Raw genomic sequence first — 16588 nt, forward strand, 5'->3', positions numbered from 1 at the left:
TGTGTGTGTGTGTGTGTGTGTGTGTGTGTGGGCAGAGAATGACCTTCATAAGGTGGCTCTCTGTTTTCACCTGTTGAGGCTGCCCTGGTGGCATGCAGCGAGAATGATATGGACTTATGGACCGTGGTGGTCCTGGAGAAATGTTCCGAAGTGGCAGAGGTGGAGACAGAGGTGGCTTCTGAGGTGTCTGTAGCTTGGACCGAGGTGGCTTTGGTGGAGGAATACGACGTGGTCCTTCGGGTCCTCCTGGACCATTGATGGAACAGGTGGAATGAAGAAGAGGTGGACTTGGAGGACCTGCGTAAATGGATAAAGGCGAGCACAGTCAGGAACTTAGAGACCGGCCCTACTAGAGAGACCTGCAGAGCTACATGGATGACTAGATTTATTTTTTAAAACCAGAAAGTGTTTTCAATTTTTAACTCCTACAGCTGATAACCACCTTTCGTGATTTGGCAGGATGCAAGATCAACTCCAAAAAATCAGTTGCCTTCCTATATACTAAGGATAAGGAAGCAGAGAGGGAAATCAGAGAAGCATCACCTTTCATGATAGCCACAAATAGCAGAAAATATCTTGTGGTAAATCTGACCAAGGAAGTGAAAGATCTATTTGACAAGATCTTTAAGTCTTTGAATAAAGAAATTAAAGAGGACACCAGAAAATGGAAGGATCTCCCTTGGTCTTGGATTGGGAGGATCAACATAGTAAAAATGTTAATTCTACCAAAAGCAATGTATAGATTCAATGCAATCCCCATCAAAATCCCATCAAATTTCTTCACAGATCTAGAGAAGACAACAATCAACTTTATATGGAAAAACAAAACACAGGATAGCCAAAACAATCTTATACAATAAAGGATTGTTTGGAGGCATTACCATCCCTGACTTCAAACTCTATTACAGAGCTACAGTATTGAAAACAGCTTCGTATTGGCATAAAAACAGAATTCGACCAATGGAATCGAATAGAAGACCCTGACTTTAACTCACAAACCTATGAACACCTGATTTTCGATAAAGGAGCTAAAAGTAAACAATGGAAAAAAGAGAGCATCTTCAACCAATTGTGCTGGCTTAACTGGATGTTAATCTATAGAAGAATGAAAATAGATCCATATCTGTCACCATGCACAAAACTCCAGTCCAAATGGATTAAAGACCTCAATATCAATCTGAACAAAATGAACCTGATATAAGAGAAAGTGGAAGTACTCTATAACACATGGGCACAGGAGACCACTTTCTACGTATAACCCCAGCAGCACAGACATTCAGGGCACCATTGAATAAATGGGACCTCCTGAGACTGAGAAGCTTCTGTAAAGCAAAGGACACTGTCACTAAGACAAAAAGACAACCCACTGACTGGGAGAAGATCTTCATCAACCCTGCAACTGACAAAGGTCTGATCTCCAAAATATATAAAGAACTCAAGAAACTAGGCCCTAAAGGCTAATCAACCCAATTATAAAATGGGGCACTGAACTGAACAGAGAATTCTCAACAGAAGAAGTTTGAATGGCCAAAAGACATTTAAGGTCATGCTCAACTTCCTTAGCGATCAGATCAGGGAAATGCAAATCAAGACAACTTTAAGACACCATCTTACACCTGTCAGAATTACTAAAATAAAAAACACCAATGATAGTCTTTACTAGAGAGGTTGTGGAGATGCGGAACACTCATCCATTGCTGGTGGGAATGCAAACTTGTGCAACCACTTTGGAAAGCAGTGTGGTGGTTTCTCAGGAAATCTGGAATCAACCTACCCCTGGACCCAGCAATACCACTCTTGGGAATATTCCCAAGAGATGCCCTATCATACAACAAAAGTATTTGCTCAACTATGTTCATAGTAGCATTGTTTGTAATAGCCAGAACCTGGAAACAACCTAGATGCACGTCAATGGTAGAATGGATGAAGAAAGTATGGAATATATACATATTAGAGTACTACTCAGCAGTAAAAACAATGACTTCTTGAATTTTGCATGCAAATGAACAGAATTAGAAAACACTATCCTGAGTGAGGTCAGCCAGACCCAAAAAGAGGAACATGGGATGTACTCACTCATATTTGGTTTCTAGCCATAAATAAAGGACATCGAGCCTATAATTCATGATCCTAGAGAAGCTAAATAAGAAGGTGAACCCAAAGAAAAACATATAGGCATCCTCCTGAATATTAACCTTCATCAGGCGATGAAAGGAGACAGAGACAGAGACTCACATTGGAGCAACGGACTGAAATCCGAAGGTCCAAATCAGGAGCAGAAGGAGAGAGAGAACGAGCAAGGAACTCAGGACCCCCAAGGGTGCACCCACACACTGCGACAATGGGCATGTTCTATCGGGAACTCACCAAGGCCAGCTGGCCTGGGTCTGAAAAACCATGGGATATAACCAGACTCTCTGAACATAGCGGACAATGAGGACTACTGAGAACTCAAGAACAATGGCAATGGGTTTTTGATCCCACTGCACGTATTGGCTTTGTGCGAGCCTAGGCAGTTTGGATGCTCACCTTACTAGAACTGGATGGAGGTGGTTGGTGCTTGGACTTCCCACAGGGCAGGGAAACCTGATTGATATTAGGACCGACGAGAAAGGGGGACTTGTTTGGGGGAGGGGGAGGGTAATGGGAGGCGGTGACGGTGAGGAGGCAGAAATCTTTAAAAAATAAATAAATAAACAAAAAAATAAAAAGAAAAAAATATAAATAACTTGGAATGAAACAAAAGACTTGACAATGGGAACCCGTTGTGAGCATATTCAGTATCACTGTGTAGAACCAAGAGAGTCTCTAACTGTAACAAACTTCATGGTTGTGATTGTTTTCAAAAATATTCCAAATGATTATTAACTGTCAAAAAATTAATATTGCAGAGGGTCCATGGTATCACCAGTATGGCTACCAGGAGCAAACGCAGCGTCAGCATGTGGTCTCCCCCTTGCATGGCCAGTGTAAGTCCTAAAGAACGTGTGTGATCCATTGTGGTGTCGTGAAGTGTAATTTTCTCAGATTCCTGGGGAGTGTCACCTCTGTGCCTTGTACCTGGAAATGAAGGTAATTCAGTGTCGGTGGTAGACTGAGGCATAATGCCATCCTCATCATTTGCAGGAAGAAATCCTTCCGGCTTGGTTTCTTCAACCTTCAAGGAAATTTTGAGATCTTAGTTTTCATTAAAAATGTCACTGATTTTGATTCACTTCACAAGAACTTATCTGTTAATGCCAGGGTTTTGATTTATAGTCCCCAAATATTTGTTTGCTCAGGGAAATTTTATCACTATAACCACTGATATCGTGTAACCTTTGGTTCCTTTCTGTTTCATTCAAAACCCAGAGTTTGAGAATCTTAAAAGGGGACCTGTTCAACTTTATGTGTGTGTGTGTGTGGGGGGGGGGTTGGTGGGCAGTGAATGACCTTCATAAGGTGGCTCTCTGTTTTCACCTGGTGAGGCTGGCCTGGTGGCATGCAGCAAGGATGAGGCAGACTTATGGACCGTGGTGGTCCTGGAGAAATGTTCCTATGTGGCAGAGTTGGAGACAGAGGTGGTTTCTGAGGTGCTTGTAGCTTGGACCGAGGTGGTTTTGGTGGAGGAGTACGACGTGGTCCTGGCGGTCCTCCTGGACCATTGAGGGAACAGATGGAATGAAGAAGAAGTGGATCTGGAGGACCTGCGTAAATAAATACAGGTGAGCACAGTCAGGAACTTAGAGACCGGCCCTACTAGAGAGACCTGCAGAGCTGCATGGATGACCAGATTTATTTTTTAAAACCAGAAAATGTTTTAAATTTAGAATTCCATATTTATAATGTTGGCCACAAAAACATGATTATTACTTGCTGTATTTTTGTATTTTCACCATTTGTGAAAAAAACATTAAAACAAGTTAAATGGTAGTTTGCTGAGGTTTTTTCCTTTCAAAGATGCTGGTTTTCAGACTTGACAATGGGAACCGCTTGTGAGCATACTCAGTATCATTGTGGAGAACCAAGAGGGCCTCTAATGGTAACAAAGTTCATGCTTGTGATTGTTTTCAAAAACATTTCAAATGTTTATTAACTGTCAAAAAACTAATATTGCAGAGGGTCCATGGTGTCACCAGTATGGCTACCAGGAGCAAGCTCAGCGTCAGCATGTGGTCTCCCCCTTGCATGCCCAGTGTAAGTCCTAAAAAACGTGTGTGATCCATTGTGGTGTCATGAAGTGTAATTTTCTCAGATTCCTGAGGAATGTCACCTCTGTGCCTTGTACCTGGAAGTGAAGGTAATTCAGTGTCGGCGGTAGGCTGAGGCACAATGCCATCGTCATCATTTGCAGGAAGAAATCCTTCCGGCTTGGTTTCTTCAACCTTCAAGGAAATTTTGAGATCTTAGTTTTCATTAAAAATTTTCCTGATTCTTCCTTCATTTCTATTGAGAATTGTTCAGTTTCCATGAGTTTGTGGGATTTTTGCAAGTAGTGTTGTTGAAATCCAACTTTAAACCAAAGGTGATCTGATAAGATGTAGGGATATAGCCCCACCCATTGGGGGCATGTTCGCCTCGGGCTAATGTTTAGGGATAAATCTGCCGGGCATGATCCCAGCAGCCTTTTCTTTTGCTCAGCTTTTCCTGTTCTCCGCGGGAACCTGTGGTCCTGTAAGTCTATTTCCTTATTAAAGCTGTATATATCTATATAATCTGTCTGCATTCATTTACGCCGCCACAATAAGACGTGGTTATTTCAATTTTTTTTTAATCTGTTGAGATTTGCTTTGTTACCGGGTATGTGATTGAATTTAGAGAAACCCACAGAAATAGCTGACCCAAGAAAGTAGGAGCTCACTGGCTCTTGACTTAAAACTGGGTAACCTGCATACGACCAAACTAGCCCCGCTGAATATGGGTGACAGTTATATGGCTTGGACAGCTTTGTTGGGCCACAGGAAGTGGGACCAGGATTTATTTATCCCTAGTGTGTGAACTGGCTTTTTTGGAGCCCATTCCCTATGGAGGGATACTTTGCTCAGTCTAGATACAGGGAGGATGGCCTTGGTCCTGCCTCAAGGGATATGACAGACTTTGTTGACTCCACATGGGAGACCTCATCCTCTTTGCAAAATGGATGGGGAGAGGGTGGGGGAGGGTAGGGGGAGAAAGAGGAAGGGAACGAGAGGGATCTGAGATTGGTATGTAAAATAAAAAAGATTGTCTTAAAATAATAAAAGAAAAAATGAATAAAATAAATAAAAACACTAATGAAGGTTATTTCTTTTATACTTGCTGTGACAAAATGTCTGACAGAGATTATTTAAGGAAGGAAGGAAGGAAGGAAGGAAGGAAGGAAGGAAGGAAGGAAGGAAGGAAAGAAGAGTCATGGCTACAGGAAACTCCTGTTTGCCTTCCCTGCTATAACTGAATGACTTTCCCTCCAGCAGTTGAAGTAGGGAAAGCAAACAGGGAGGCTTTGTCTGTGGCAGTGGTCTATTGCTTCTCACATGCTGTTAGACAGGGAAGCATACAACCCAGAACTGGTTCCAAAAATAGGGATGACCATTAAGACCCACCACAGACAACATTCTGCTAGCTAGACCATATCCCAAAGGTTAACTAGTCTCCTAAATCGTAACAAAGTATTGAAACATTGAAACATGTGCTATCCCTTCTTTCTCTGTCTTGCTCTTTCTCTTGCTTGGTGGTGGTGGTGGTGGTGGTGGTGGTGGTGGTGGTGGTGGTGGTGGTGTGTGTGCGTGTGTGTGTGTTCGTGCCTGTGTGCATGCATGTGGGTGTGTGCATGTGTGTACATGCCTGCATGTAAAATTACAGTTATCAAGTTATGAATTAGCAGCAAAAATCATTTTACCATTAGGGTCACCACAACATGAGGAACTGTATTAAATGGTCACAGCATAGAAAGATTGAGATCTACTGCTAAGAATTCACTAGCTAGCATGGGTATTCCCAGGAGTGAGGGTATGAGGAGGTGAGTGATATATTTGAGGCTGGGTTCCTCTTTTCTGACACTATTTGCAACTATGCAGACATAGATACACAAAGGCATCACTCCCCCCATAAACAATTATGTTGCTTTTCAAGTTATTGGGAATTACAATCAAGCATGTTTTTTTCTAGAGTATTCAGGCATTGCCTCTCCCAGAGAACTGAGGTTAATCACTGATTTTCTCAGAACTGCTTGTTCCCTCTTCTTTATTGTGGCCATCTTGTTAGAATATAGAAATTGTTTCTGTATGTTCTGCAATGAAAAGACAGAGGATCGACTTTCCTGGTTTGATTAGGAAATGAACTCTTTTGATTGGGGGTGCACAATTTCAAAACTACTTTATCCCTTACAAGGACAGGGTATTGAAACATGGAAAGTAGAAACTATTACTTAAAAGTAAAATATCTGCTAATATGCTTATCTATTTACAAATTACTATGAGATCATCAAGAAATAAAAAATATTTTTGCTAACTAGATTGAGAAAATCGTGAACTGAGAAACTGGGTTTTTCCCTGTGACTGAGACTGAACTGAACTCACCATATTTTAAAATTTCTGAATCTCATGTGAGATGATTATTAATTTTAATAGGCCCCTTTGATCAGAGTTTCTCTTCTACGTTTGGGATGCAAAATGCATGTTATTTTCCATTTGTAAATAAACTCTCGCTTACTAGTGTCCTCCGTATCATAGCATCTGTGAAACTGCTTTAGAGAAACCCACTGGTACACTGAGTCACATTCAAAAGTCATTAATATTTAACTTCTGATTCACACAAACCCTTACTTTAGGGCTCCAGGTTACAAACAGGTTTCCCAACCTCTAGCAGTGCATGGTGATGAGGTCATTTTACTATGAATAGATAAATGTCTAATTACAACCCTAAAATATTGTAAATGTGTGAACATGATACAAAGAATCAGAGTGTATATTATTGACAAATAGAGAACCAATATCCAGAAGTCAAAGTGTTACTATATGGTAACTGAATCTGAACATCCACAGCTGCTGGCTAATGGGGAAAACACTTACTGTGTGACTGGAGGAAGAGTTCTCATTATCCTCCTAGTGGAATCAAATAGAAAACACGCTGTAATCTCTTCATAAAGAAAACTTGGTTGAACACATTACAAATAGCTAAATTTCCACAATTTCTTGCTAGTGTAAACACAGAAACAAAGAGACAAACAGAGGAGATGCTCTTATCTGTGATCCTGAAATAGGAATATCAAAGGGACGAGAAAACCTACCTGCAATTCTGCTGAAGGAAAAGGCACCTGGGTGGTGCCTGGACCATTGCAATAACTGGACCCGTTAAAATGTATTCAGGTGCATTACCTCAGTTGTTTTTAAAATCAGTCTAATGTGTTTTTATTTCTGCACACCATCCTTGGTCAAACATCAGGCACCTTTCTGTGTTTTCAGCTCGCTCTCCTATTGGGCCACTGCTACCTGCAAGGACTTACTGCTCACTGGAATTTATAGAAAGGATGGTTCACAAATACCAAACACTTTTCTCTGACCAAATCTCCATATAAAACTGTGATAGGTAGACTGCTGCTGCATTTTAACAAAATTCATAAGAAAACGAATTTCACAAAGGAGAATTTTACCTTAATAGCAGAGGTACTGCCCTTGTCCTCTGTTCTAGATTCAGGCACATCAGGATTTTCAGAGATCCTTTAGAATACAAACATGTAGTGTTGGGTGAGTTTGGTCCTTAGAGAAACTCTGTTGAAAGATTTATTACCTGCATGCTAAGTAACATTTTTGCATTTATGTAATTCAACATTGATCCCTGTCTTAAAGGTTTTTGTTGCTTTTGTAGTTTCAACTTATTGCAATTTATGTAACATTCAGTGAAGACTCAGTCGTAGTTCTATTTAAAAATAAAAATTTAAAAAGCCAGTGGTTTTGGAGGTGGCTCAGTCAACAAGATGTTTTCTGCCCATACACAACAACCCGAGTTTAAATCCTCAGCATCCACATAAAAAACTGGGCACAGAAACATACATGCACATGTCCTGTGTGTGGAAGAGACAGGTTACCATTTGGGCTTGTTGGCTGCCAGACCAGCTTCAGGGTCAATCAGAGATCTTATGTCAAGAGGATAAGTTAGAGATTGATACAAGACACCAATACCCTCCTCTTTCCTTCATGTCTGCACAGAGAAATATGCAAAGTACAGAAAAATATGTAAAGTACAAACACACACAGAATGAAAAACACTAAAATTATAAATTTCAGTGTTGAAAATAAAGTTGACACTTTTCAATGTAAACAACATTAATGTGAAGTTTCCGTAACTAGTAGAAAATTGCCAATCAGATCAGATTAGAAATGACAAACTTGTTTTTAAACGGGAAGCTGAGCCCTCGTACACACTGTTCCTTTGTTGATGTTGGAAGAGTCTCTTTTCCAGTTCACATTCTCTATGAGCTAAGCTTTCTCAATATGTGCTTCTGAGTTGAAGCCATATTCCCTCTACTACTTTAGTGTTCATTACTTAAGCAATGTCACCCTCAAGAACAGCACTAAGATTGTAAAAAGAAGAAACAGTACCTATTTGGCTGAAGCACCGAATGTGCCTCCGCCCCGTTCTTTATTAAAAACTCGGCCATTTGGTGTTGCCTTTCATATAGCGCGAGTTTATATGGGGTCAACCCATACTGTAAAGAAGAAAATTCATTTTATAAATTACATGCTTCTCAACTGAAAAAGTATCACAGATTTTGTAAACAAAAAGTCACAAAAGGATAGATTTTCCTTCAGCCCTTGCTGCAGATTCATACACACAGGGGCTCCCTTCCCTTTGACACACCTTCCCCTGTTCAACACTGCCCGTGAACACCACTCATCTCCAGAACTTTCCACAAATGCTCGCTGGTTCCAAGCTTCTTAGCTCCAAGGAGATGTGCCTCCATTTCCCAACCCTAAAAATTTCAGTTAGATTTGGTGTGCCTCTGTTGAATGAGTGGACTCAAGTGGCATCTCTGGAGCAGTTTCTCAGTCTGTTTTTCAAAACTATTTTTTCCTCTAATCTAAAAATTATCTCACAAACCAAACATCATTTCCTATTGTAGTGGTCCAAAAAATGCTGGAGGAAGACCCCAGACTCAAATGGTATGTAAACACAAAGAGTGCTTATTCTTCAGAAAGAGCCAGCATGCAGTCCATCAGCCATATAAAATGTTAATGAGGACCAAGGACAAAGACATGCATGCCCTTTTAAAAGGGATATGGGGAATTCTAAGTATCTTTTCTATAATTGGGCAGTCAGGGAGCAGCTACATGAGGTGCACGTTGATTGTACAGGACTAGTAACAGTTTTATCCGCTGTTGGCTTTTTCTGTCACATATGGTCAGTAGCAGCCAGATCCTGCAACTCTGGGTCTCCCAGCCTTACATGGCCAGGTTTGGAACTGCTTAGCTGACTGGCTAAACTTCACTGGGGAACTTCCTGGATTCAGACTTAGGTCATTAATTAAAATGGAGTCACTACTTGTCTAAGATGGAGTCACATTTTGGCCCCTTCATTATGAACATAGAAAATTTGAAAAAGTTAAATAAAGATGTCTTCTCAGTATGTTTTCTTCAATGATCTAATTTCCACATTTGCCTGTGTGCATGTGACCTTTCCAGTCTAGCCTCATCTCTGGGAGACAAACCACATCAGTAGCTTCTTAACTGTAACAGATTTCTGGTGTTTTCTACAGACATTTACCTTAGCATTTTTTTTTATTGTTTGTGTGTATGTGAAGTACATGTGGGCCCATGTACTTTACTTGTTCAATTTTAAAGTAAAGTCCAAGTCTGAAACAAAATGTGCTATGCTGAGTTCCTTTAAGTTACCTGCAAAACTGTAAAAAACAGATTGAGAAGATGTTTGACTCTGAACAGATTCAGTGAGACTGCTTGAGCTTCAGAATGTGGAAAGTGATCTGAGTGTCATTGCTGGAAGTACATTGCCAATGAAGTTGAAGGATTTTTACCTCTGTTTTCGCGTCAATATTTGCCTTATATTTAAGCAGTTTTCCAGCAATTGTTATATTTCCTCGGATAACTGCGTGGTGTAGAGCTGCATCCCCACCGAAATCTACGATGTGGAGATCAGCACCCTGCATGAGTAGTATGGAGACGCACTCCACGTTGTCCCTCTGGGTCGCCTGTGGGTATTGTAGAAAGAAAGAGATACTGAACTCTAGAAAGTCAGGATAAGCATTCCAACAATTGCATTGAATCGTTACCCTTGGATCAGACCAACTGTTTAGGTTGTGCATGTTATCTCTTTTTTGAGACTGGGTCCTCTCAAGTACCCCAGGCTTGCCTAAATTCATGACCTCCCCACCAAAGTTTTCCAAGTGGTAGAATATCAGGGGTGTGCTACCACACCTAGATATTAAAGCATTTCACCAGCACTGTTTGGCCATTGTTGTAGTGGGGGAGGTTGCTTATTCATTTGCTTGTTTTGATAATTTGACACAGGCTGAAGACACTGGGAAAGAAGGAACCTCACTTGAAGGATCGCCTCTACCAGACTGGACTCTGGGAAGTCTATAAAACATTTTCTTGATTGAGGTTGATATGGGAGGGCACAGCTTCCTAAGGGAGGTGGCATGACTGAACAAGCCTTGGAAAAAGCCACGGGAAAGCAGCATCCCCCCATGACCTCTGCTTCATTTCTTGCCTCTAGTCCTGATTGAGCTTCTGCCCTGGTTTCCCTTCATGACTGACTGTGATGTGGAATTGTAGGCCGAATAAATATTTCTTTTCTCAAGCTGGTTTTGGCCAGTGTTTCATCACAGTAACAAAAACCAAACAAGGATAAGATCTAATCAATTTTATACCGAAACTCTTGCCCGATAGCTACCTTAATTAAGGGTGTGCAGCCTTCATCATCTTGAATATTGATGTCCGTACAGTCGTTGGATACTAACCATGCTACCACGTTGGGATGGTTATGGGCACATGCATAGTGTAGTGATGTCCTACAAATTGAGAGGACATTTTAGGAAATTAAAGATTACTATGTAAAGGCACATTCAAGTGTAAATACTATATGGCAAAGTACAGTTCCTTCTGATGTCAAAAAAGAAACTAAAATTTTCTTATTTACTTATTTCTCTACTTAGGTGTTCATTTGCTGTGCTAGGCATATAGTGCATTTAGTGCGCTATATATATAGTGCATATAGTCCCATTCAAGGAAAGTGCTCTATCACAAGCTTCATCCTTCCTCAGAGCAGCCTCTCTGGATTACAGGAGAACACCTGTTAGAATGAACTCAGCTTGGATTTGAATCCTACCCTAATCACTGTTGGTTATTAGTTACCACTTAGACTTCCTATGAGCTCCATGACTCAATCTCTCCATCTGTAGAATGGGGATCAAGAGTGTATCTGTCTTACACAGTGTTGCAGCTATCTTACACAGTGATGCTGTGATGCTTCAACTCACATCTTCAAGAGCACGTACAAATGCTTCCAGCACCTGACACCTCAGTGTTTGCTGGATATAATTATGATTGGTCTTCCTAATGGTAACAAACACAGTATTTCAATGAAGAGAAATAACAGAATTACACCTATAGTGGTGCGGGAGAATTGTCTGTATTCTGTCAATCATGTTTTAAATTTTTTAAAAATATTTATTGATTTATTATATATACAATATTCTGTCTGTGTGTATGCCTGAAGGCCAGAAAGGGCACCAGACCTCATCAAAGATGGTTGTGAGCCACCATGTGATTGCTGGGAATTGAACTCAGGACCTTGGGAAGAGCAGGCAATGCTCTTAATCTCTGAGCCATCTCTCCAGCCCCTCTCAACCATGTTTTAAATAAATGCTGATTGGCCAGGCAGGAAGTATAGGCCAGTCAACCAGACAGGAAGTAGAGGTGGGGAGATGAGAACAGGAGTATTCTGGGAAGAAGGAAGCCTATCCTTCCCCAGTCCAGCCCAAACCACCAAAGAAGCAGCATGTGACCTGCTCCGTTGTAAAAGGTACCGAGCCATGTTGCTAGCACAGATAAGAATAATGGGTTAATATAAGCTACAAGAGCTATTAAGAAGACTGAGCTAATGGGCCAATCAATTTTATAACTTATGGTGATCTCTGTGTTATTTTCTCTGGGACTAAATGGCTGGGTGACCGGATGGGACAGAAACCCCAATGAGCCCAGCACTCATGTTATCTACAGCAGATGCAAAATTTTTTATTCATATACTTTTACAATATTTTAAAACTATTACCTAAGCTGGCCTTGAACTTGGCAATTAATCCTCCAAGTAGGTAGGAATGCAGGCAGTTCCACTCCAACTACCTTACTCTTTATTTCACACTTTAGCATCACTGACATCTGCCACTTATAATTCATGATATTTTATGACTATAATCAGCAATGCTTTTTACTTTTCTGCCATACAAAATAAAAGGTCATCATGTAGTCCATTGTGCCTTACATCAAATGAAATGACACAATCCACAGTCCCATGATAATTCTAAAGGTCACATGTATCTATGTAAATTTCAGCTTTTAAGACTATGAAATGTAAACAGATTTAGAATAGAAAAAAAAACAAACAAAAATCTAAATCCTCAGTCATCAATACTTTGACGTTTTTCATTTCTCAGTGCCCAGAAGTAATGTTTCTCTGTTTCCTGCCAACAGGGACAGGGCATAGTCCTTAGACAACAGACAGAGTATCCATGTTAATACAGACACCAGATGGTAGCAAATGCCTTTATCTTATACCTCTCAATGTGTCCATGATCTAGCACCATAATTGAGCAAATCACTCTAGAAGGAGATAATCCATGGCTTCATAGCTCCCTTGCTTTGATTTCCAAAAAGCTTTTAGCCAAAAAATACTAGGGATTCAATTGGGCATCTTTCATTGTATTCAATATTTAAATTTATAGAATGTAAGGAAAGCTGACTGGGCAGAGTAACATGAATATTTTCAGAATGAGAGGATCTTGAGAGCTAGTAGATGTGTATGCTGTACGGTAGATATCTAAGTTACATGTGGGGAATAAATGGATTGGCAGAATGGATAAATATAGCTGGAAAATTCAGTGTTTCTAAAGGATACATTTATTAAGCAAAAGAATATGTTGAAACAATAATTTACTATTATTTGTATGATGCTCTAATTTTGAAGACTGAATAACTATAGACTGAATAACCTCACCACTTCAGACATGATCAAGAAGCATGTGAGCTATGGAGAATCTGCTGTTGAGGGCCATTGTTTCCTGCCTATGATCTAGTGAGAAATAAGAAACAAGGACTAGAAAAGAGGGCTGCAGTGATTGTTTAAACTCAGTTGCTAAGCACTTGCCCTGCAAGCCTGAGACACCGTCTTCAGAACCCCAACCACCTTGAGAATCCAGTGCTGTAGATGTGGATCAGGAGGATCCCCAAAGCTTGCTCGCCTGCAAGTCTAGGTTAGTCAGTATACTCCAAGACAATCAGTCAAACACAGTGGGCTTTGTTGAGACAATCTGTCTCAAAATCTGAGATGTAGAAACCACAGGGTGGTTCATCAGGTGAGGGCACCCACTGGCAGATCCAATGGCCTGAGTTCAATTTCCAGATCCCACAACGTGGCAGAACACAACTGTCAAATATAGTTCTCTTCTGAACTTCACACACTTACTTGGCATGTTTGGGGCACATGAGCCCCACACACTTATGATTTTTCTAAAGAGATGACAAGAAATTTTTGAAGAGAATTTCAACCACTAGCCTTCACGTATGTACCAAAATCAAAACACACACAACAGGTATATAAGGGGCAGGGAGACAGAGTTATAGTTCAAGTTAAAAATTTCCTTATGAAATTCCTCAGTGAGCATGAAACCTACATAAGATTTCTTGGTGATTCTTTTTTTTTTTTTGGTTTCATGTTGACATCTTATGTGAAAATTTATCTCATGATACAATTTTCTGTGTTGCATATAACAGCATTAAAAACATATACATTAAGGTCTGGAGAGATGGCTTGGCATTTACAAGCTCTAGTTTTTCTGTAGAGGACCTGGGTTTGATTCCTATCATCCATATAGAAGATCACAACTGTCCATAACTCCACTTCCAGGAGATCCAACACCCTCTTCTTATGTGTGTGTGGTATGTTGAAAATACATGCAGGCAAAACACTCAAACCTATAAAATTTTAAGTGCACACATAAAAAAATGTACGTGGTTTTCTTAGCTAAATCCCTTTAAAGCACCCAAGAAAGTGCTCTAAAAGAGACAATGTAAAAGGATTTGTAAACTAACTGAAGTTTTTTGTTTTGCTTTCTTAAAGAAGGCCTCGGAGCTGCCCTTCCAAGATGTGCAGGTTTCAGGTGCCTAGGAGCCTAAAGCAGGCACAAAGTCCAGTGGTCTCCATGAAAGAAGAGCCTTAAGCAGTATGACCTCTGCCCTCCCTCAGACCGCAGATCTAGAAAGTATGTTTCTCCCTGGTAGACCCTGACTGTCCCCAACATTTTCCACCCCTCCTGCCCCTTGCCCATCCCTGGGCCCCATTACCTGCCCCTCCTGTCGGATTCGTTTATGTGGTGTTCGCTGCCATTGATAAATTTTTCAACTAATGCCACATCACCCACACTTGCCGCCCTTTGCAGCTGCCCCACAGGATCATACCCAATTAAATACAGTTGAAATTGCGGCCGTTTCCGGCCACAGCACCCATGACCCAGGCATGCGGGCCACAGGCGGGTGTACCAGCGAGTCCGCTGAGGGGCTCTAAAAGTCAGGGCGTCATATTCGAAGTCATCCTGCATGTTGAGCCCCTCAAGGCTCTGCAGGCCCTCCGGGCCCTCAGGGCCCTCTCGGCCCTCCCGACCCTCCCTTCCTTCCCCTTTAGCCACCCACACCCTCCCAACCCAACAAGAAATGTTCAAAACCCTAGTTCAGTTTCCCCACTGAACCAAATAAGCGTCCTGCTAGGGCAGATCCTTAGCTCAGTGTGAGCTGAACTCTGCTTCCTCCTTAGCAACAGAGTTCCATGGGCATAGTGATGCGCTGTGAGCACACAATGGCGCTCAGCAGCTGTGGACCATGTGTGTTCTGCGCATGCCCATGTCAGACTCCACCAACAAAAGCATACAGTACTCAGCACATGTCGACACATGTTGTATGTTTTCTCTTTTAAGGATGTTCCCTTTTAAGGTACTGATATGGCAACTACAATCATAATGCACAGAGGTTTGGAACCTACAAAGGGACCAGAAAGGAGGAGAGTATCTCTCAAGGAAAGGAAGTAGTCTATAGTGTTTGGAAGCTATAAAGGAAAACTAGAATTGGATGGTTTAATAAAAGGGGGATGGGACAGAAAGGTAAAGAAGGGAAAATGGAGAGGGACAAGCAATACTAAAGGTTCTTTGAAAACCTATATGGAAACCGAGTACCCTAAAAGCTTCCTATACATAGGTGAAAGGAACCCACAGTGAGACAAAAAACAGCAGGGGAGAGAAGGCTTCAGCTAGACAACTGTGCCACCAAATGAAACCTCCAGTGCCAGGAACAGGTTACTGCCTGTTGAGTCATTAACCAAAGAGACCCATGGAAACCAGCAAACAGCACAGCTATTGCCAAGGCTCTTGGTTGCTCACAAAACCTGATGTTAGGGTCTTGTTTCTGAAGGTGACACTTCTGTCACTGAATATGGAGAAGTTGAGCTGCTGTCTAACTAGATTATTCACCTACTAACCAGAATTCAGGGTACTGGAAGGCACTCTGCATGCACCTGAAGGAGAAAGGCAGTCCTCAGTACCTCAGCACAAACCCTTCAAGCTACAAATACACCCACATGGAAGGAAGCTCACAGACATCTGTAAATTTATTTCTAGGAGATCTAGCACCCTCTTGTGTCTTTGCAGGCACCAGACATGCACACATACATGCATGTAGACATACATACATGCACACATACATACATGCAGACAAAATATACATAAACATGAAAGAAATGTGATCTGTAAATATTGAGAAGTAATTTATGTAGTAAGTTCACTCTTTTAAAGTATACAACCTAGTAGTTTTTTACGTATGTTCTTAAAATTATGCAACCATCACCCTATTTATTTTTAAAATATTTTCATCGCTTGAGACAAAAACCCTTCATTTGTGAGTAGCTACTCTTCGTTCATCCAGACCTCACCCCCTATCAGTTACCAATATAACTTTTTGCTTCAAGTGTCTCATTCTGGGTATTTAATAGAAATCAAATCATCTAATAAAGAAGTGTTCCATTCTTCAGTCCTTTGGCTACTTTCGACTGAGCTTAATGTTTGTGATATTTATTCATGTTATAGGATATATCAGTTTTCTTCCTCTTTTCATGGCTAGAAACTAGACCATTGTATTAACACACCACCCTTCGTTTACTCACTCATCAAGCAGTAGGTAATCAGGGTTTCACCCTTCTTTCTTTTATAAATGATCAGACGCTAGTGGCTGCACTATCTTCATCTACAATTTCAGCAATAACATAGCAGGTTCCTGTTCTCCGGTATCTTTACACTTTCACCTGTGTCCCAGCATCTGTGCATGCAGACAAGTGCTCTACCTGTGACCTCAGC

The 16588-nt window shown here is 41.0% G+C and overlaps 1 protein-coding gene across 1 annotated transcript; it reads right to left on the reverse strand.

Annotated features, from left to right (window-relative positions):
* Nucleotides 1–8040: 8040 nt before the first annotated feature.
* Nucleotides 8041–14788, reverse strand: LOC130875674 (ankyrin repeat domain-containing protein 7-like). The gene is made up of 5 exons (XM_057771718.1): nt 14535–14788; nt 10867–10984; nt 9989–10162; nt 8559–8665; nt 8041–8092 (listed from the first exon to the last, which is right to left on the reverse strand). The coding sequence occupies exons 1-5, from the start codon at nt 14786–14788 to the stop codon at nt 8041–8043; spliced, it is 705 nt and encodes a 234-aa protein (XP_057627701.1).
* Nucleotides 14789–16588: the final 1800 nt, after the last annotated feature.

Source organism: Chionomys nivalis, chromosome 6 (genome assembly GCF_950005125.1).
Source record: "Chionomys nivalis chromosome 6, mChiNiv1.1, whole genome shotgun sequence".
Classification (NCBI taxonomy): Eukaryota; Metazoa; Chordata; class Mammalia; order Rodentia; family Cricetidae; genus Chionomys; species Chionomys nivalis.